This window comes from Rattus norvegicus, chromosome 8 (assembly GCF_021556685.1).
Source record: "Rattus norvegicus strain SHRSP/BbbUtx chromosome 8, alternate assembly SHRSP_T2T, whole genome shotgun sequence".
Taxonomy (NCBI): Eukaryota; Metazoa; Chordata; class Mammalia; order Rodentia; family Muridae; genus Rattus; species Rattus norvegicus.
This window is the reverse complement of record NC_141541.1, coordinates 105,440,441-105,462,341: the sequence shown is the minus strand read 5'-3', so window position 1 is coordinate 105,462,341 and position 21,901 is coordinate 105,440,441. Positions and strand designations below refer to the sequence as shown.

At 42.6% G+C, this 21,901-nt stretch overlaps 2 protein-coding genes across 8 annotated transcripts in view; one reads left to right on the top strand and one right to left on the bottom strand.

Moving 5' to 3' along the window:
- Positions 1-7,591, top strand: part of Slc25a36 (solute carrier family 25 member 36) — a 33,920-nt gene extending 26,329 nt beyond the window's left edge. For all 7 annotated transcript variants that reach the window (XM_087563388.1, XM_087563392.1, XM_087563390.1 and 4 more), the window contains 2 exon segments: positions 3,049-3,338; positions 3,845-7,591. In XM_087563388.1, coding sequence (XP_087419514.1) covers positions 3,049-3,338; positions 3,845-4,038 — 484 coding nt within the window. In that variant the 3' untranslated portion in view covers positions 4,039-7,591.
- A 12,743-nt stretch (positions 7,592-20,334) lies between these two features.
- Positions 20,335-20,846, bottom strand: Bax-ps1 (BCL2 associated X, apoptosis regulator, pseudogene 1). The gene is made up of 2 exons (XM_087564292.1): positions 20,755-20,846; positions 20,335-20,659 (listed from the first exon to the last, which is right to left on the bottom strand). The coding sequence occupies exons 1-2, from the start codon at positions 20,844-20,846 to the stop codon at positions 20,335-20,337; spliced, it is 417 nt and encodes a 138-aa protein (XP_087420418.1).
- Between the last annotated feature and the right edge of the window lie 1,055 nt (positions 20,847-21,901).

The following is a 21,901-nucleotide window of genomic DNA, read 5'->3' as shown; positions in this document are numbered from 1 at the left end:
CAGCTACAGTGTACTTATATATAATAAATAAATAAATCTTTTTAAAAAATTAAGCTAACATGGATTTAGCTAATTTTTTATATATAAATTTGTATTTGTAATTCCTCAGGGCCAGGGTGTCTTGTCTCATTTATCCTTTCTTGGCTGCTGATTTTATATAAAAATGAGATGGCATTACATTTCCACACATGGATGGGATGCATTTCACACACATACACACACACGCACACACACACACACACACACACACACACACACACACACACATGCACGCATACATGCACGCACATTCTCTCTTATGTTTTCATTCTGAGTGTTAACTCCATTTTTCCTTTTGTCTTTTGTGTGTGTGCTACTGTGCAGTTCTTTAGGGTTATTTCTAGGAGCCATGGGTAAGAGTTTGTTTACAAGAGGGTGGGCCCCTTAAAATAGCTATGCCACTGAAGAAATTCTATTCCCCATCAACCTTTAACTGCACCTAAATCTTCAGGAGAAAATGGCATTCTAGGAACCCCTTCCCCTCCCTCAATAGTGTTGACTGGCCAGTCTTGTGGAGATTCTGCGCAGGTCATCATGGCTGCTGTGTCCTCAATGTCTTTCTTCTATCTCTTACATTCTTCCCACCCCTTCTTCCAACAGTGTGTGCTGAGTTTCTGAAGGTCAGCTATTCCGTTATAACTGAACATTCAACAGTTGTTAGTTCTTTGTCCTCTGACGATAGCTCACCTTTGCAAAAAGAAGCTGGCAGCAGCATCCTTCTGTGGGCATGAGCACTGTTACTTAGAAGACAGTCTGACAGGCCTGTCATGTCCATTTAGCAGTCACTTCCCCACTTAGTCATGGGGCTTTGACCAGTTTTCAGAATCAAATGGGAAACCTTTCCTATGGAGTGAGACACTCACTGTCTGATCCATTCAGAAAGCAGATGGGAAGCCCTGAAGTAGACCTGCCAGTACTACTCCAGTAATACTGCCTTCTTAGCCAGTCAGTACTGTTGCATACCAAGTCCACTGAGAGGACACTTGTGGTTGAAACGTCTTCCCCAGCATTCTGCATAGCACTTTCTATTGAGTAGTTGTTGGTGCTTCTGCTTCCTTTGAAATGTGGATCTCCCACCAGAAGCAACAGCTATATAATAGTTGATAATGAGACAGTCTAATAACACAGCATGTATGTCTTACCAAAGAAAGATCGAGTCATTCATCAAAGCTATGTTGAGCAAATACCACTTCATGTTAGAAGATTCACCAGGAGTCAAGGAGGTTTATTTTAAACAGATAGATCAATGAATAGCTCTTTTTAAAAGGAACCTGTTTTAATCAGGAACCAATAAGAATAAATCTCAGGGAATCTAAAGTATAAGACTTTTGGCAACTGAGAGCAGACTACCGGAAACAGTGTGGCTGAGCTCTTACCGTTGGCCTCAGCGTAGAAAATGGAGATTATACTACTTAAATAGTCAATCCTATCTGTTTGTATTAGGATTCTCTAGAAGGGCAGAACTGATTGAATGAATGAATGAGTTAATGAATGAATGGTTATATACATTGTTAATGGAGTTGAAGGGCACAGGTAAAAGACTTGTTGATAGTTTCTAGGTCTAGGAAATCCTCATTTGTTCGTTTCACAGACTCCTGCATCAGCTACGTGGTGTCATGCCCTGAAGGTACCACTCCCTTTATTCCTCTTTGAATCAGGCCTTTCCTTAAACTTCTTTATCTTTATTATAAGCTGGATTTTTTTTTGAAGATTTATTTATTTATTATATATAAGTATACTGTAGCTGTCTTTAAGACACACCAGAAGAGGGCATCAGATCTCATTACAGATGGTTGTGAGCCAAAAATCTGAAAGTAATTCAGATAAAATAAATAGCCAATGGTTTTAAAAGTATGACATTATATTATTGTAAAATATCACAGTTATCATTGCAGTGAGTATTTTTACAAGTTACACACACACACACACACACACACACAGTAGATTCTCTACCTTTAAGAATACCTACAGTGTCTCTAAGCGGCACTAAGAGACTGTATTTAAGAAGATATTTGGGAAGTTGTCAGTGTAAGGATTGAGTCATTATTTTCCAGGCTGCTCCATGGGATTCTGACTTAGATTTATCTGGTAACTCTTCAGGTGAACCTTTGTGAAATTGAAAGAAACCCAGTTATAATTCTTACTTTAAAGTGCAGTGTCATAATTTTAACACCTCCCTTGGCTTTTGGGGGCAAGGCTAGTTTGGTTTTTTGAGACAGAGTCATGATTATATAGCTCTGGCTGTCCTGGAACTCGTTGTGTGGACTGGGCTGGCCTCAAACTCACACAGATCCACTGGCCTCTACTTCCCAAAGTGCTGAGATTATGATACGCAGCAGAATGCTGGCCCTCATTGTTCAGGTCACTCAATGCAAAGGAGATTTAGCCTCATTAGAACCGGAACGACCACGGTGTCAAGAGCTTGGGGTGTTGATACTTTATGAAGTCTTCCTTGGGTCAACACTTGAGCATGGCCAGGAGTTTCCTAGGAGAATTCACTGAGAATTTATTTCCTCCCACCTGAATCCCTTTGAGGAGTACAGGAAGCTGAAGAATCAGTGTAGTATGTTGTGTTTTTTCAGTAAAGCAATGACATGATATTTGTTACCAGATAAAGGTAAGTCAGACTCCCGTGGAGCAGCCTGGAAAATAAGGACTCAATCCTTACACTGACAACTCAGTATCTTCCCAAAGACAGTCTCTCAATGCCGCTTAGGGACACTGTAGGTATTCTTAAAGGTAGAGCATCTACTCTGTGTGTGTGTGTGTGTGTGTGTGTGTGTGTGTGTGTGTGTGTGTGTGACTTGTAATACACCTAATAAGATATTTAAGAGAAGATTAAAAAAAATCTATTAAATGTATACTTTGAGTTTTTTAATGAGTATACAAAAGACCATTGTTTAGTAGAGTGCCATATTTTAAAAAATACATATCTTGTTAACTTCGACAAAAATATTTCAGTACTTAAGTACTTAATGTCAGTAATACTTTTGTCTTTTTTTCTTTCAGGAATCGTGGGGAGAAACGAATGGGTGCTTTTGAATGTGTTCGTAAAGTATATCAGACAGACGGACTGAGAGGATTTTATAGGGGCATGTCTGCCTCATATGCTGGCATATCAGAGACAGTTATCCATTTTGTTATTTATGAAAGTATAAAGCAAAAGCTACTGGAGTGTAAGACTGCTTCTATGATGGAGACTGACGAGGAGTCTGTGAAGGAAGCATCGGATTTTGTGAGAATGATGCTAGCTGCTGCCACATCAAAAACCTGTGCCACAACCGTCGCATATCCACACGGTGAGAGGGCGACTGGGCCACACGAGACTCAATTGCCATATAATTAGACGCTGTTCTTAATAGTTTAAGTCTAGTTATGCCATAGTTTTTTTAATGGAAAACAAGAAGAAATGTTAAATTGTTAATTTGCCCAGGGACATGTCAGAAATGGACCCCTGATTTAAAGCCTTTAAATTACAAGGACCCAAGCAATTTTCTATTTTTTATATTGGCACATTAAACTGCCCACCAAAAATTTGCTTCTACTATATTCTGTATTCATCTTTACTATATTTATGAATATTTTTTGTTCATTAGGCCTTATTTATTTTACACCCTTTTATCTTACTTAGTGTATATGACTTGGATTGTACTAGTTTGGTGTTGACAGTTTGACTGGTTTCAATAAGCTATACATTGAATCACTGTCATGAGTTTATAGTGACAGATCAGCTATGAGCTCGGTATGAGGAGGGTAAAAGGTAGCAGTAATGTTGCAGTAATGATTTTCCTTTTTTCCTAAACAGAAGTTGTAAGAACAAGACTACGTGAAGAAGGGACAAAATACAGATCTTTTTTTCAGACACTGTCTTTGATTGTTCAAGAAGAAGGCTATGGGTCTCTTTACCGTGGCCTAACAACTCATCTGGTGAGACAGATTCCAAACACAGCCATTATGATGGCCACCTACGAACTGGTGGTCTACCTACTCAACGGATAGCAGCAGGGGCTGCCGTGCTGCAGAGCAGGAAGACCAAACGATCACAGTGGACCATGGAATATTGAAGCCAGCATGGTGGTCAGAAGACAGTAGTGGGGAAACATGTAACTACTGTGGCTGAGTGGAAGTTTGGTTTTAGGAAGTAAGGTACTACCACACCACATTGATCTTTCAGTGAGGACACCCTGGGCTGCCTCTTAGAGAATGCTTTGAAAAGCATTCCTATCTCAAAATTGCCATTTTCTCTACTATTCACCAGCTCCAGATTTGTTTTACTGGTTTATGACAGTCAGAATATAGTGTTAATTCCATGAGCATTTTTGGTTGTTTAGACAAAATCATTCCTCAGTATATACTGTACTGTAATTTTCCAAAAATGACAGTGACAATTACAGATGACTAACCGGACTTCTCCTGCAGTACTGTAAAAGAACAAGTAGATCTCGATATCCCAGTTCCCTAGAAGGGCCTGCCTGTTACAGTGTTTTAAGTTATTTGACACCAGTAATCACTGTGTTTTGACAACCAGTGAAATAGTGTCTAAATACTTCACATTTTCAACATTAAAATGTTTTGGTCACAGCTAAAAGGTATTCATCATAATGTGGACTTTAACACATCAGATGCACGGAGTTAATGGTTTTGGACTATAAAATAAGCTATTGGATACTGACTGACTCAGTGACGTAGAGCACATCCTCATACCTTCTCCAATTATGTGATGCAGGAATGGGTGCAATTTTGATTCATAATGTGATTATCACAGTCTCATACCTACATACTATTTACTCTAAATATAGAAAACTAATGACTTGAATTTTTTCTGCTTACTTTCACATTAAGAATTTCGTCCTTTGAATTGTTTCCACATCTGTATAGGTTATTCTTGGTTGGTAGAGGAAATGGTAATTTTCAATTTTGCCCTTTACAGGCTCCTTGAAGTGATACTAATATTTAGGAACATATAAATCTTACAAAAAGACACCCTCAGCCATCAGATACAACAAATCTTAGTTGGCAGAGAGCCTATAGGTGAGTGTGCTGCACTGGGCAAGCGCTCTGCCCGAGCTCCCTAACTGCTCTCTCAGAGCCAGGTTAGTTTTAGTTCCTTGTAAACAAGATAGTTTTTAAATGTTACTATTGAGTCAGCACCATCTTTGAATACTTTAATATACATGTGGCCATTATAAAGGTGTTTGCTGCAATACTGTAGATTTTCCTATGGATGTTGCTATACTGGTATATAGAACTTCTACAATTAAACTCTACTGTGGTACTCATCAGTGTACCTTACTTAACTTTACATTTTGTGCAATGGCTTTCTCTTCAGAATGACTTTGGAAATGCACTTTGTGGCCTTTTGAAAGGGTAAGAATAGAATTCATATTACTTTAACATTGCTATGTATTAGGCAGAAGAAGTGTTCATATTTTTCTGGACTTTAGGTATGTTTTGGAGATCTTACAGTATTGTACATGTGCTGTGTGACACCACAGTATTATGGAAAAGCCGCATGCCACTGAGCGCTTTCTCTGCTGTCACCAATGAAGTTTAATTCCCTCTTAAATGTCTCACCTTGACTTCCTTGTAATCAGTAACTGGATGTTTTTGAGGTGCTCAATTGGAATTAAGAATATTCCAATCTATTTGGAGACCAAAGGCAGGTATGGATCGTTACCTTTGGAATTATTGCAGCTTTGACATCTGTTACATGGAACATACCAAAAGATTAATCCCTACCTGGGGGTTTAGCTTAAATCTGTAGAGAAGGTCTCAGGCTATAGTGTTTCCTCTTCAGGTGCCATTGATACTGCCTAATGCAGCGCCATTTGCTCTGTGAAGATCCATAACACTCTATTGTGTTGAATGTAGGACATGTTCTCTGGGTCACACAGATCTCAGATGATGAAGAGTGAAGTGAAAACCAGCAGCCAAGGGACAGCTTATGTCGTCGTCACAGTAAATCCATGATAAGTGTCCTTCAGGGATGAGCATGTCTTAGGCTGGTTTTGGCAAGTAAAACCTACATTAATGTCTAGTGCATTGCACTCAGCTTTTGCAGTTAGCCTGTGACCTGCAGGAAGGGGGTTTTAGAGGCTCAAGTGTTTACTTGAAAAGCAACCGCTGGCAGGGAGCAGTGAGGCCGGCCTTGTGTTTTCCCTGAGCATTGGTCTACCATGGCTTACTGTATGACAGACAATCCAGAACAGAAAGTCATTTATGTGTCACACAATTTGTCTATGAAGTATTTCTTTGAAGATTTTAATTGTAATTTTTTTAAAAAAATACATACTCAGAGCATTTTTTTTTTAAAAAAAACTTGTTTTAATCATATAATCTTTTTTTAAATGTAAAGAGCTCGGGTGGACCTTGCTGTATACTTTTGTTGCAGTCTTTCTTCTCAGAAAATTGAACTTCCTCAGCCGGGCTGGAGTAGTAGCTTCTAGAAGCAGCCCTCACAGCAGCAGACTGCTGTGCTCAAGTGCTTGAACTCGGACACCACTCCAGCTGGGGAATCAATCGCAAGCTTTAGTAGGTACCATACAGTGCTTTTAAGTTACCAGGGAGCGGCCTCCCCGAGACCTCTGTCCTGGCATTGGTTTGCCTTTTTCTTCAAATTTTGTTTTGTTTTTGTGGTGATAGGGGCTCTTGTTACCTAAGAAGACCTTGTCTCCTGGTTCTCTGCCTTTGCCTCCTAAGTGCTGGTGTTACAGGCCTGCCTCTCCATGCTCACAAACTCTGTTCCGGTTCTCACTGTACAACTATGTAGAACCAACTTGATTGATTAAAGCGGTTCAAGCAGGCTTGTAATTCTGATACCATGACAGCACTGTTAGGTCACACAACACAGCCTGACCTTTTTGTCACATAAACCTGGATGTCTCCTTGCAGTAGCCTTGTTAGGATAAGCACATCTGTGGTGTTCAGAAGAATAACTGTTCATTTACTAAAGTCTAAAAATTTTTGGCTTTTAAAAATCACCGTGAAATAATGATTTCATTTGAAGAATGTAAGTGGTAGAAATTGGTCTCCCCCTATCTCTGAGGACTTTCTTCCTACTTCGCAGTTCACAGGCTCTCCTGTCCAAACTGCCCTTACAGTAGGGACTCCTGAGGGCTGATACACAGCCCGTGATCCTCCTTTACCATGACTTTCAACATTCCTAAGATCCATACGTCCGCGTAAATAGGACAGAATCTTACCATATGAAATAAAGAGTGCTTTCTGCCCCTCACATATCTTCTCCCCTATAACCTTGTTTCTCCATAATTATACCTGGATTCTTATGCTATCTATTTAGAAACTAAAGGACTAGTTGTGATGAGTCATGCAAAGCTTTCTGAATGTACCCCAGTGGATGTGAAGTACATTACACCAATGAGTCAGTCTAGGCAGCCTGAGAGCTAACGAGCTTTGCCGGGCCATGCGAGTGTTGCTCTTGTTGCACTTTTGTACATGGCTGCAAATTATGTGCATTTATGTTCTGTTTATGTTAACTAGCTGACTTGTACTTGAATTAAAATTTTAAAAAATTAAAATATGCTTTTGAAAATGTGTGTTTTTTTAAATATGTATCTTAATATTGGTAATGGTGGAGATAGAATCATTGCCCTGGCATGCTGTGTGCAGAACAGACTGCATCGCTTTCTGACTTACACACTTGCTCATTTATTCATACAGAAAACTTTGGGCCTGTTAAACCTGATAATATCTGTGGGTATGAGAAGGTCAGATATGTAACTCCATCATAACTTGCATCTATTGTGCGGTCTTACAAATCTATTGATGTTTGGGTCCAGGGCTTTTCATCTATCAAATCTAATCCATACAACATTGAATAATATGAGTCTGGTTAGATTATTAAATTGACGTACTCTGTCTAGGTAGTAACATTTTACATTAACTTTCTGTTCTAATAATAGATTTTAAGAAAGTTAATGTTTTTTAAACCAAAGGACTTATAGGATAACCAGGTGAGTCCATTCATAGTAGGGGATGTAGATAAAAATGCTGGTAGGCAGGCAAGATGGCTAAGCGGGTGGAGGAGCTTGCTGCCAAGTCTGACCACCTGAGTGGGATTTGTACACACATACATATAAGCAAACATACATACACATAAAAACTTACCTAAAAAGAATAAAAACAGGGGGGTTGGGGATTTAGCTCAGTGGTAGAGCGCTTGCCTAGCAAGCGCAAGACCCTGGGTTCGGTCCCCAGCTCCGGAAAAAAAAAAAAAAAGAATAAAAACATCTACATGAAATCTAAAGGTTGAATACATCAACACCATCTTGACACAAGCTGACTTGATCTAGTTGGCATTTATAGAACACTCTGGACAGTGAATATGGTATATTCAAGGTACACCATGTGTTGGGTGACAGGAAGTTAGAATAAACGTTTTAAAAACTTTAGAAAGAGGGCTGGGGATTTAGCTCAGTGGTAGAGCGCTTACCTAGGAAGCGCAAGGCCCTGGATTCGGTCCAAAAAAAAAAAAACCAAACTTTAGAAAGGAGTATGGGAAGATACCTGGAATAGCCTCACCAGTACACTGAAACAGCATACTTCTAACTAACACATGTATCAAAGAGTAAATAATGAGATGTGTCAAACAATTTTGAAGTAATGTAAAATGTTTCAAAGAAAAGAATATGCCCATAGAGAACAACTCGAACCATTACACTAAGGGGGGAACACGAAATCAATGCTTAAGCTTCTACCTGAAACTAGGAAAAGATCAAATTAATCCCTAAATAGAAGAAAGGAAATAAAGTGATAAAGCTGTCAATTGAGTAGAAAACTAGAAACATCTGTATCATCAACAGCTACATCTTTTAAACAGATGAAATGTAAAAAGAGACTCCACCGTGACCAGAAGCAGATGGGCATCCGGTAAGGGCAAATGCCTGAAGGGCAGCAAGCAAGAGCTCGAACTGCTCAGAGAAAATTTGAAAGTCTGAAATGAGTCAGCACTGTGCATCTCTGCTCATCACAGACTGCTCAACAGCTACCGCTTCCTTCATTTCAGAAGCAGCTCCGGGCTCCAGTGTGTGGCTCTTCCTCAGAAGAATCAGGACAGCTGCTGGAATGAGTCCCAGCCCCAAACACTGCGGGTGACCTCGGCCACATTCTAGATTCCCCTTAGTTCTTAATATAGCTTTCAGTGGCTACACTTAGTGAAACCCAAACCTCCATCTTTGAAAGGACAGGTATCTGGTTACTATATCATTTTTAGGACATGGGTCTCTTGTACCTGTCCAGTTACCACTGGAAGTGGCCTAGAACCACAAGTGGATCTTTGAGATACCATCATATCCCATCCTGTTCTTAGGAACCAAGTTCCAACTTTTCACTGAAAGATGACAGTCAATTCCATCGGCTAAACCGGTGGCTCTTCTTGCTTCTAGACGTAAAGAACCATTGTGGCAAATACATCTTACAATAATTTAAATAGGCACTTCGGTTTGAAGAAATGTTTCTGTCTTTGAAGACCTGGGCCTCTAAATTTGCAGAGCCCAAAAAGTTTCAAGTCCCCGAGTGACTCAACCCCTTAGGCCTTGTGTCACCAGACAGACACATCTTTCATCTTTAGTGTGTATATGCTACTTTTGAGTGTTACTTGTGTGCCTCAGATGGACCGCCATCAGAACATTGCAAAGTCCCTAGGGTGTGGTACATTGCATGATACAAGAGGCCTGTGGTCATAGGTCCAATTCTCACATTTTTGTTTCCCCTTTGAAGTGACCCCAGTTTGACCACATTCTTAGTTGACAAATGGTGCTCGTGAGGCAGACATAAAGACTGAAACACATGAAGTTCAAATCTAGTTCATGTGTGTATGTGGATATGTATATATACATATGTATGTATGTGTATATGTACATGTGTGTATATATGTATGTATAATGTGTGCGTGCGTGCATGCATGCATACATACAGCCAGCCAGCTTCTCAATGGTTTCCTGGCTTCAAAGAATGGTCCCAATGCTTAGCACTTATATTTCAGCCTCCATTAAAGGAAGACAGCCACTAGGTGGCAGCAGTAGCTAGCTCAGACCTGACATGACAGCCTAACAGAGCCATACTGTTGACCCAGGGATGGATGCCTCCATCTCTGTGAAGTAGATTACTTTGCTTCTATACCTATTTTGAGCACTAGGGTAGGAATTTAAGTTTTCCAGAGGCATCGTACCTAGATGACCCTATCTAGAGCCCTGTTCCTTCTCAGTCACACCTCTGGCCTGGACATACCAGACATCTTGGTTAGGTGTTTAGTATTAGAAGCCGAGTTTTATCATGCTCTTTCTCATCTCTCTGGTTTTCATTTTTGCTTTTCAGCCACTAATCACTGAAGCCTTGGCTAGAGCAGTTGAGAGCTTGGTAGGAGCTAAAGCCATGCATTTGCACTTTTCAAATGCATGGTATAGACTCGGTGTGCTGGTCTCTGTACACTTTCGACCAGCGTGCCTGTCTCAACTCTGCCCACATCTTGTACCCTTTATTTCATCTTGCCTAGAGTGTGACCATTGTGCTTGAAGCCAACCAGTCAGTGACAAAGCAGTCAGAAGCATATGCTATGGGACAGAATGGAAAGAAGGGAATCTGGGTGCCAGGAGCAGAGTGGAGCCACCACATCCCTCCAGACAACCCACCTCTGATGTACAAGAAAAGTAAAACCTGCTTCGATCACCAGATTTTGGATTTCTGTAACAAAAGGAAAAAGTTGAACAAAATGCAACTCATCTTAATTCATGGAAATGTTAATAAGATTGCAAATTATAAGGATCGCCAAAACTATCAATTCCTGCCTGCATGTACGAGTATCAGCCATCTGTTCAAGAGCCACAAAGGACCAGATCACTGCAGACGTACACATTTCCCCAGAGGGGAGCAAACAGACCATGCTCTGCATACTCTTCTTTCTGATCGGTTCTTCCTTACGATGACAGTGGTCAGAAAAGCTACACAACCGGTCTCACGGACTTGTAGCAACTGAAGTTACTCCTGGCTCTTGAAAGGTCTCTTTTGGTTTCTTTTGAGGCAGGATCTCTAGAACTCAGTCTGGCCTGGAACTATTTATGTAAACCAGGCTGGCCTTAAACTTAGAGCCATCTGCTTCTGTCTCCTGAATGCTAGGACTACAAATCTGATCTGCCATGCCTCAAACTCATGACATAAAAAAAAAAGTATTTGTTACTCATGTGTGTCCATGTATGCAGCACCTTGCAGAAGTCAGAGGAGAGAGTCGGACCTCCTGGACCTGGAGTTAGAGGTGGTTGTGTACTGTTTGACATGGTTGCTGGGAACCAAAATTTGGACCTCTGTGACAGCGGAGGCACACTTAAGCACTAAGCCATCTCACCAGCTCTATTCATGGTGTTTTGTAAAAAAGATAGTAAGTCATGACAAAATTGGATTAATCCCAAGAATCCCAGGTTCATTTATTGTTAAATAAATATTAGTGTAAATTTACCACACCAGAAGTTTACCTGGTGTTTGTTCACCATTACTTAGCAAATTAGAGACAGAAAGGGGAAATTTTCCTTGGTTTTAAAATATTTGTCCAGCACTAGGGAGATGGATCCCTGAGCTTCACTGGCTAGCTAGCCTAGCCTAGTCACCAAGCCCTGGGTCTTGGTGAGAGACCCTGTCTCAAAAGGGTGTAGGTCTCTTGAGGAAGAACTCCTGAGGTTGACCTCTGACCTGCACATGCCTTCAGGCATAAAAGTACGCATACGATTGTGCAGGCATAAAAACCCAAGATCCAAAATAGAACAAAAGGCCTAAACAGCTTGGATGTTTGTCCAGAGGTGAGGAGAGGGTGACATTGTAGTTGCAAAGTTTGGGATAATTAAAGACCGTATGGCTTGGATACAGGGACATAGGGAAAACAATGGAGTTGAAAACAGAGCCAAGAGCAGACTCACTTGCTTAAAGCAGAATCTTGACTGGAAGATGGGTGTGGTGGTGAACGCCTGCAGTTGCACAGCTTGGAAGGCCTGGGCAGCAGATTCAGAGAACGAAGCCAACCTGGACTACATAACAAAACACTTGACAGAGAAAAGGAGAAGAAAACAAAATAAGTTTCATGGGGTCAGAAATAGCATAAAATTGGATGGACCATCCAACAAAGTGGTACCGGCTCTGTGGTTATCCACATGGAAAGATAGGATATTCATCTCCAATTGGTGCACGCCTCATGCCCGAGAGTCCCTTTCAGGTGGGTTAGACTTAAATGAGACAGGCTAACCTTTTACAACTGTAAGAAACCATAGGAGAAAAGTGCCTGTAAACTAGTGGAGGAAAAGGTTTCTCTGTGCTCAATATTAAAGTGTATGCCAGACAGGAAATGACTGGTAAATTAGTTTACATTAAATTTTAGAACGTCTTTTCCTCAAAATACTTCACAAAAAGGAAAATCTAATCCAAAGCCTGGAAATATTTGCCATGTATACAACTGTCAAGGGATAGAATAGGAATACATAAAAACTTCTATGAGTCAGTCCCTTAAAGGCACTCCAATAAAAATCTGGACAAAGGTCGTTAAGTGGGCATTTTACAGGAGAATAAAACCTAATATACCACAATAAATGTGTGCATTGGAGGGGTTCATCTTAGCTATTAGGAAACAGCAAGTTAAACTGCAATGAATTGTTAAATCTTTCAAAAACACAAAAAGTAATAAATCAGACGATATCAAATGGATGAGGGACAAGGAAATTCTTAGGTGCTAGAGTTGCCTAAAGTGAGACTGTATCAACACTGGAAAAAATATGCGTTCTACAGTTAATGCTAATAACATATAAGCTGGCCGGTTTGCTCCTAGACACAGACCCTAGAGAAAACATAGCTCAGATGTTCCAGGAGTCACACAAGAATGTTCATAGCAGCCTGGTTGCCATAGCAAAACGCTGAAAACACTCTCTCTGTCCAAGAACAGGAGAATGGAGAAATTCACATGAGGGAAAATGAATGAACTCCAAGAGCAGCCTGACTTGGTCCAGGAACCCAATTTTGAATAAGAAAAGTAAATGAGAGTGGTAAACAGAGAAGTAAGCCAGGGCTGAAGGATCAAACCGAAGAATGTAACCAAGTATTTAGGCAAGCAAGTGCCGGTCAATGTGATAAATGAAAGCCAAGGGAATGGTAAACAAGTTCCTGACCATAGTCATCTAGGACAGGAGAAAATATTTTTCTATTCTGTCACCATATAACAAATGACTCCCAGACTTCACTCAGATATTAAACAATAGAATATTCACTCACCATTTAGTTTCTAGGGACCAGAAGCCTGGGTCCTCCATCTCCAGGACTCTCCGCAGTATCTGCGGGAAGGCGGTGGAGACAATCGAAGGTCCTGCTAATACACTTTCTCATCCCGCTATTGCTGGGCCGAAGGTTCTGGATCCCTAGTAGTTTGTCCATGATTTTGTTTTGTTTTGTTTTAGCTTGGGGACGCTCTAAACCCCTAAACGCTTTACTACGGAGCCCGTCGAAACAGCCTGGTGTGTAGCACTTTGAGGGGAGTCATTCTCTCCAGCTCCTCACCCTTCCCCATCCGCTGACCTGACCGCACCCTACCTGTCTCCTGAGCAGGTTGACTAAACGATCTCCTGGTGGGTGCCTGACCGAGGACCCTCCCAGAACATGAGCAGGGGAAGCAGTGTGGACCAAGTGAAAGGCTGGGGGCAATCCTGCAGTGAAATGTGTCGTCTCCATGACGAAGTAAAGTTCCCAGTGGTGTGGGGTTATAAAGAATGGGGGAAGGGCACTTCTTTACGGGGACCTTCTATGATGTCTTACAGTTGGAAAAGGTTAGCCTGTCACATTAAAAAGTTCCATTTAAGAGCTTCTGAATTTCGGATAATGGAGTGTATATTTGTGCTTGCTTGAAACATCCATCATTGGGAGACGTTTCCTTTTTCCAAATGAGACTTTTCATCTCGAGGGGGAAAAAAAAATCAAGTTCTTAATCTGTGTCCTTCATTTATTAACTCATTTGTCAACATCTTGATACATTTCCTCTGTGTGTGTGCCCGCACGCAGCACATGCTTGTGTGTTAGGTTGAGAGTCCTTGAAGACGTCCACATCCTAACGTCAGGATATGTGTATGTGGCAAGGAGGGATTAAGGCCTTAAGCTAAGAGGTTATCTTGGGCTATTCAAGCCCAATTCAATCACAAGTGTCTTTGTAATTGGGAAGAAAGAGAAAAGAATCAGAACCAGAGAGATACTGTGAAAAGGATTCAGCCAGTTCTAACCGGGTTTTTTTTTTTTTTTTTTTTTTTTTTTTTTTTTTTTTTTTTTTTTTTTTTGATGGTGGAGGCTGGGAGCCAAAGAATTCAGGCAGATTTTGGGAGCTGAAAAAGGCCAAAGGAAAAAAAAAAAAAAAAAAAAAAAAAGTCTGGAGTTTCCAGAAAGGAATGCTGCCTAGTGGGGCCGTCTCAGACCCCCTCGCTTTCATGACAAGACAGTAAGTCTGGGTTCCTTAAAGCCACTAAGTTGGTGGCAGTTTGTTGGGCCACTCAGATTTCTATTGCAGTGACCTGAGAAAAATCACTTTATATCAAGCAAGGTACATTTTTGGCTCATGATTTTGGAGGCTTCGGTGAGCCGTCGATTTGTCCCATGGCTTTTGGGCCGTGTGGGCAAGAGTACGTGGGTAAGAAAGAAAGCCACTAACTTCATAGCGGCTGGAATCATGAGTGGGGGTGGGAGAGATGGGGCAGGATCCCAGCATCCCCCCTACAAGGACACACCTAGGACAGCTAATCCTGGTTGCCAATGTCACATACCTGGGAAAAGGAAATCTCTGTTGGAGGAACTGTTTCCATCAGATTAACCTGTGGGTATGTCTTGTGGGGCATTTTCCTGATTGCTAACTGATGGAGGTGGGAGAGGGAGGTGTCTCAGGCCTTGGTGGGCAGATTCGCCCCTGAGCGGGTAGTCCTGAATTAGGTAAGCAAGTCAGAGTAACAAGCCAGTGGGAGTGAGCCGTGAGCCGGTAAACAGTGTCCCTCCCTGCTCTCTGCTTCAGTGCCCGCTCTGACTTCCCTCCACAGTGGACCACATGCTGTAGACTAAACAAGCCCTTTCTGCTTCAAGTCGCCCCGGGTCAGAGTGACCTATCACAGTGACAGAAAACAAAAAAGGACACATCCAATGACCTTACTTCCCAGAGGGCTCGGTCCCCAGGGCCTTGCGCTTCCTAGGCAAGCACTCTACCACTGAGCTAAATCCCCAAACCCGAGGGCTCATCTTTTAAAGGTTCCAACACCTTTCAATAGCACTAACCCTGGGAAAGAAAACCCTTAACCCAAGGGCTCGCTCAAGAGCCAAACGACAGCGTGTGTCAAAGTAACGGCACAGTGTGCTGTTGCGGTTTGATCTGTTACTGTGCACTGTAACGCTGAATTCTGTGCCCGCGTAGTGCCAGGGAAATGTCAGCGATCCTCCCCCCAAAACAGACAGGAGCTGATCCAACGCAGTCACAGTAGGACCTTTCTTTTCCAAGCTAACTTGGGTCCCTCAGTGCACTGCCGTCTGACAGGATGGTTTTGGCGATGAGGAGCCCCAAATGTCTATTGAGGCAAGACTTTATAGTAAGCAGCAAGTGGAGGTTGGGCAGGGGGAAGAGTGAGTGTGCAAGCATCTAATTGGGAAGTTACTGTGGTCTTTAACATAATTGGCTGGTGCTGGGAGTCATAGCATAAACAATTTCTATTTCCGTGCATTGGTGTTGTTAGGCAGGGGTTGGGCTTATAATCTGTGGGGTGCAGATTTGTTATGAAATGGCCTGGAGATGCTGGTCTTGTTGTGGGGTGTAACCTGGACACACAGGTCTTCTTGGGGATTAGCCTAGAGACTAGAACTAGGTTTGGATTTTGTTGGGGAGTGACTTGGAAACTAATGATAGGCACTGGCCTGTTAGTTTACCTGAGTTCAAACTTAGGTCAGGTTCTCTAAACTGGAGTCTGAATTTAAAAGATTTGGCCTCTCACCAGAAGGTCTGGTTGCCTAGGAGTGAATTCTCACAGTTACCAGCTTTCGTCGTGCAGACCTTGTTCCTTAATTTACAACCATTGGTCAAATAAAAATGCCGAAAACCAATTTCTGGGGGTGGGGAATTAGAGGTAGGTGGGTTTGGAGTTACTTGGTTGGAGTTGCAGAGACGGGAGAGAAAAGAAAGGACTTGGAGAGAGGAGGTAGCAGCCATGAGAGAAGATGGACCATGAGTGTGCGGGGAAATAGCAGTTATCTGGGGTGTACCATTTAGTTTTTGAATACCGCTGGGGATGTAGCCAAGCAACCGCTGGGGACATAGCCAGGCCATCAGTAAGAAAAGTAGATTAGGGATGATCCCCCCAGTAATTGTCAGAGCCAAATTGAATAACCATAGTGTGAGTCTTCTTCATTTGTAAACTGGACGGAAGCTTAAGTTGGTTCAACTGTGCAGGTCCTTTATGTATTTTTACTCAGAATTTCCCTTCTAAGCCTCCCACACACACACACACACACACACACACACACACACACACACACACACACTTTGGTGTGTTCTGGTTGTGAGCATTTAATAAAGATGAGCAAGCACATATTTTCATATAACCACGATGTAATAATGGTCAAGTTCAGAAAAGCCAGCTACCATGCTCAACACACCCTCAGTCGTGCCGCTTGTGAAAGGGACCGGCTCACAATCCCATGTGGCTGTCACATCTTTTTACCCTTCTTTGAGATTGCTCTCTGTCTTCCATTTTGAGACACTGATATTGTAGGGAGCACAGGCTAGCTCTTGTGTAGAATGACCCACATGTATAGTCTTATTTTGTCCGTATGCTTACATTGACGTTCCAAAGGGAAGAGATACCTCAGGGACAGTATCGTGTTCTTACAGGGTATTTTTAATTTCTAATTTTATTTATCATTTTCACGTGTGCATCTACATGCATATGATGTATGCACGAGCATGTGTGCCACGGCACGCATGTGTGAAGGTCAGACAATGACTTTCCGTTCTCTTTATCTACTATGGGCCCCAAGAATTCAAGTCAGGTTGTCAGAGGTTTTGGGAAGGGCTTTACCCTCTAAGATGTCTGGATGGTATTATTGTAAGGTATGTAAAGAGTTGGTAATTCCTGAAGCAATTAGAAAATAAATACCAGGGCATCTTAGGTTATGAATTTGATGAAAGATGATTCAGAGAAAGCCATTTAGCCTGTACTGGTTGGTTTTATGTGTCAACTTGACCCAAGCTAGAGTTATCGCAGAAAAAGGAGCCTCCCTTGAGGAAATGCCTCCATGAGATCCATCTGTAAAGCATTTTCTCAATTAGTGATCAAGGGGTGGGGGGCTTGTGGGTGGTGCCGACCCTAGGCTGGTGGTCTTGGGTTTTATAAGAAAGCAAGCTGAGCAAGCCAGGGGAGCAAGCCAGTAAGTAACATCCCTCCATGGCCTCTGCATCAGCTCCTGCTTCCTGACCAGCTTGAGTTCCAGTCCTGACTTCCTTTGGTGATAAACAGCAATGTGGAAGTGTAAGCTGAATAAACCCTTTCTTCCCCAACTTGCTTCTTGGTCCTGATGTTTTGTACAGGAATAGTAAAGACCAATTAAATGTAATTTGAATAAAAATGTTTGCCACTAGGTATTTACCCAGTAATACCATTCCATTAGGCTGGTCTGGTATCTCATGCCTGTAACCCCAACACTTATAAAAAAAATTGTCACGGGGTTGGGGATTTAGCTCAGTGGTAGAGCGCTTGCCTAGGAAGCGCAAGGCCCTGGGTTCAGTCCCCAGCTCCGAAAAAAAGAACCAAAAAAAAAATTGTCACAAGTTTGAGTCACAAAAGAAACCAATGAGCAAGACCCCACCCTATTAGTACTGTTGAATATATCCAGACATCGGTGGCATATTCGTTAGTTTATGAATGAAAGCTCTAATTTAGCTAGAATGAGATTGTAGTGTTGGAAATAGCAGCCAAGTATCCCCAGATTTCCCATCTCTCAGAAAAGGGGTCTACAAAACACCAACACTGTATCTTTAAAAGCAATTTAATTCTTATCTAATTGCCACTCAGACAAGTACCCGCTTCATCTCCCTCTTTCCTGGGATGGGATTTCACACCGGCTTGAGCAGCATTAGCCGAATACGGTGCCATGTCACTCAGGAAGCCAAGGATTTCAAGTAATATCATGTTTATTGGTGCAATTTCCTCTTTGTTCCCTGGAGGTTTCAGTTGCAAGCAGGTGAGACAGACGAGAAGAGGCCAGGCCTTCGGTAGCCATCCCAGCCCTTCCCTTCCCCATCACTCCCTGAGACTGTGGTCACAGCCTGGGGAAGCATAGAACACAGTCATCATTTTCTTGTTTATCCCCTTTTTATGATCAGCAAGTATCTGCTAATTAGAGCTGTCCATGAAGGGCTGGCCGCCGGCATTTGGAACTTCCGTTCCAGAACTCTGAGGTGCATATGGTGAAAGGCCACTGAACTGTGTTCATACTATACCCAGGAGAGCCAGCGCACCATTTTGTGCTCCTGGAGTTCTGTACTTAGGAAATGAGACAGATGCCAAGGACAGGAAGTCTGGCCCATGGTGCCCAGCACCATATACTCAACAAGGCAGTGAACTCTGTGCCCCCATGTAAAATGTAGAAGGGGATCAAGACATTCAAACAACCATCAACCAATTGATATCTTAGATCATATGATTTTCCAGTTCCAACAGCTCTGCTTCAAACTTGAGGTTATTTTCTGTTTTCCCAACTATAAAACTAGATGATGAGAACCACAGGACTGCTCAGAGCATAAAGCTTGATAACACTATGCAAAGGCTTGATGCACAAAGGGAAAACCAGAGTACAGCATCCTTCATGGTCCCAAGTGGAGGAGAGCACTTGATAACAGCTCCCTTCAAACCCAAACAATCTGTGCTCAGAGAAACTTCTGACCTCAGCCATTCTTGTTTTGAGAAACAAAATACAACCAGCTTTGGAAAGGGAATAATGGGGGGGGGGGGAGGGACAGCATTTTTCTTGATTAGAAAATGAAAATTAAATATGAAAACAATGAGAAACTATTTAAGTCAGTTAATTGCATATTCATTTGGCATCTATGAACAAGGGGAGCAAAACCACAATGTATAGTAAGTTCACCTGTCAAAAGTTCTGCATGGCCAAGGCCCTGTTGAAAGATAAGGATGACCTGGGAAGGTGGGGCACACCTTGAATTCTCCAGCACTCTAGCATTGGCTGTGTGTCTCGGGATAAAACCGACATGGAGTTAGTGATTATGGTCTTCATTCTGTGCTAGATCTTTTAGAGATCTGGGGTTTAACTTGTTAAGCAGCTCAAAACACAACTGTTCAAGCACCAGCAAGTTCCCGGCGTCCCCTTCCTCATCTGACAAATGGAGATGCAAGGATGACAGACCCTAGAGCCACGGCTGGGATCCACGTGGCAAGGCATCTGGAAGGAGAAGGCACACCTCTTGTTGTGAGCTTGCTCTACAGGCTTCGGAGATGTGTGACTTCCGAGAGCTGCGGTCCATCAAGGCCATGTCAGTGCTCACCTGCCTCTTACCCAGCGCGAGTTCTCAGTATCCCACCAGAACCCACCTCAGCGGGCAACTCTCTGTTCTCTATATAAATAAACTCTGTTTTGTTTCCGTGACGTGTTTTCTAAAGATGTATCCGTAGCATAAATCACTGCAGTTGGTCTTTTAGACTGAAAGTTTACTGAGGTGCATTTGTGTCGATACGAGTTCTGTACCTGAGTGGAAAAGAACTCACTCCTCCACGGGCTGAGTTTGCCTGAGTCTTGGCATCTGACTGCTGTACTCTGGCAGCTGGTCCAGTTGTCCCCAAACATTCATATACTGAAGTACATATTACTGTGAATTCTGATACTCTCCGGGGAAAAAAAGACTCCACCATTTTGGGCCAAATTTGAAGCAAGCCTTAAGGCACCCTACTTTCCCATGAGGCTTTGCTATTTTCCAATAACTACAACTTCCAGCATTCCAGGAGTTACCTGGTCCTTGGGCAGATGGAGTTTACAGGTTAAATTTGGGCGTTACATTACTACAAATGGCTCTTTTCTATTTCTCCCATATGGTACAATTATAGTTTTGTTTTGTGTTTTTCAAAACCTGAGGTTTATTGGCGCCTCCCCCAGGCCACCATTCCCACCCCTCCCAATAATTACAAAAGTAAGAAAAATGCCTTTCCCCTTCCCCCCCTTCATCCCAGGAAAATGTCATAATTTATGAAGAAAAGACACAGTCCAAGGCAGCAGGAGGCCTCAGCCCATCTTCTTCCAGATGGTGAGTGAGACGGTGAGGACTCCAGCCACAAAGATGGTCACTGTCTGCCATGTGGGGGTCCCGAAGTAGGAGAGGAGGTCATTCCAGCCACCCTGGTCTTGGGTCCAGACAAGCAGCTGCTCCTGGAGGAAGTCCGGTGTCCAGCCCGTGATGGTTCTGACCAGTTCGGGCACTTTAGTGCACAGGGCGGTGAGCACCTGTTTGCTAGCGAAGTAGAAAAAGACGACCACCCGGCCCCAGTTGAAGCTGCCATCTGCAAACATGTCAGCTGCCACACGGGGGGAGGGGGAGGTTTCCGGAAGTCTGTTTCCACGACATTCGTTCAGTTTCTTGGTGGATGCATCCTGGGGCGGCTACTCCAAGGTCAGCTCAGGTGTCTCCCCAGCCATCCTCCCTGCTGGATCCCCTGTAGCAAAAAGGCCCCTGTCTTCATGATCTGTTCAGAGCTGGTGGGCCCGCCGCCTCCGAGCTGCTCCCGGGACCCGTCCATCACTGCCGCTGCCTATCGCCCGGTGCGTCCGGGCGGCTGCGGCTACAATTATAGTATTACAGATGTACCTTGACTTAAAAAATATCATGACCTGGGGCTGGGGATTTAGCTCAGTGGTAGAGCGCTTACCTAGGAAGCGCAAGGCCCTGGGTTCGGTCCCCAGCTCCGAAAAAAAGAACCAAAAAAAAAAAAAATATATATATATATATATACATACATACATATATATATATATATATATATATATATATATATATATATATATATATATATATATATATATATATATATATATATATCATGACCTAAGATTTCCTTGTTGTTAGTTTTGAGACAAGGCCTGACTGGGTAACACATTTGGTCTAGAACTTAGTATGTGGTTTAGTTGACCTCAAGTCACTATGTAGCCCATGACATCTTCAAACTGTGGTCCTCTTGGTTCAGTCTCCTAGGTGCTAGGACTCCTGATGAGACTTGAGATTTTTGACAATGGTGTACAAGCCACACCTTTTCAATAGAAACAGCCCTGCAGGTTTTGCCTTTTGGGTTCTCTCCACGGCTAGACAGTAAGTGGTGTGAAGGTGTGGTATGGCAGTGCTGGAACCATCAGGGAGCTGAGCCCACAGCCAGCTTCCCATCATGAGAGTAAACTTCTCTGGAGTGTGCTGGGGGGCGTTGATGACTGAAACAATGGGTGTGTTAATGTATTTTCTGCTTATGGAATTGTCTATGTATGGTGGGCTTTTTAGGATATAACCCCATTTTAAGTTGAGGGGCATCCGCATGTAGATTTGGGTATACAGTGTGCGATTTTGAGAACCCTACAAAATATTTTTCGTGAAAGGGGAGGTTTTATATCAGGAAGACTTAAGACCTCGGAAGTTCTAGATTCTCTACTGCTCCTGCTTTTCCTTTCTCCCCCCATCTCTACCCCAGACAGACTTCCCAGGTTGGCCTGAAACTCTATGTAGCCCAGGATGATCTTGAACTTCCGAACTTCCTCCATCCATCTCTGAAGCTCTTGGATTACAGGCATGCATCACCATGCCTGCTTT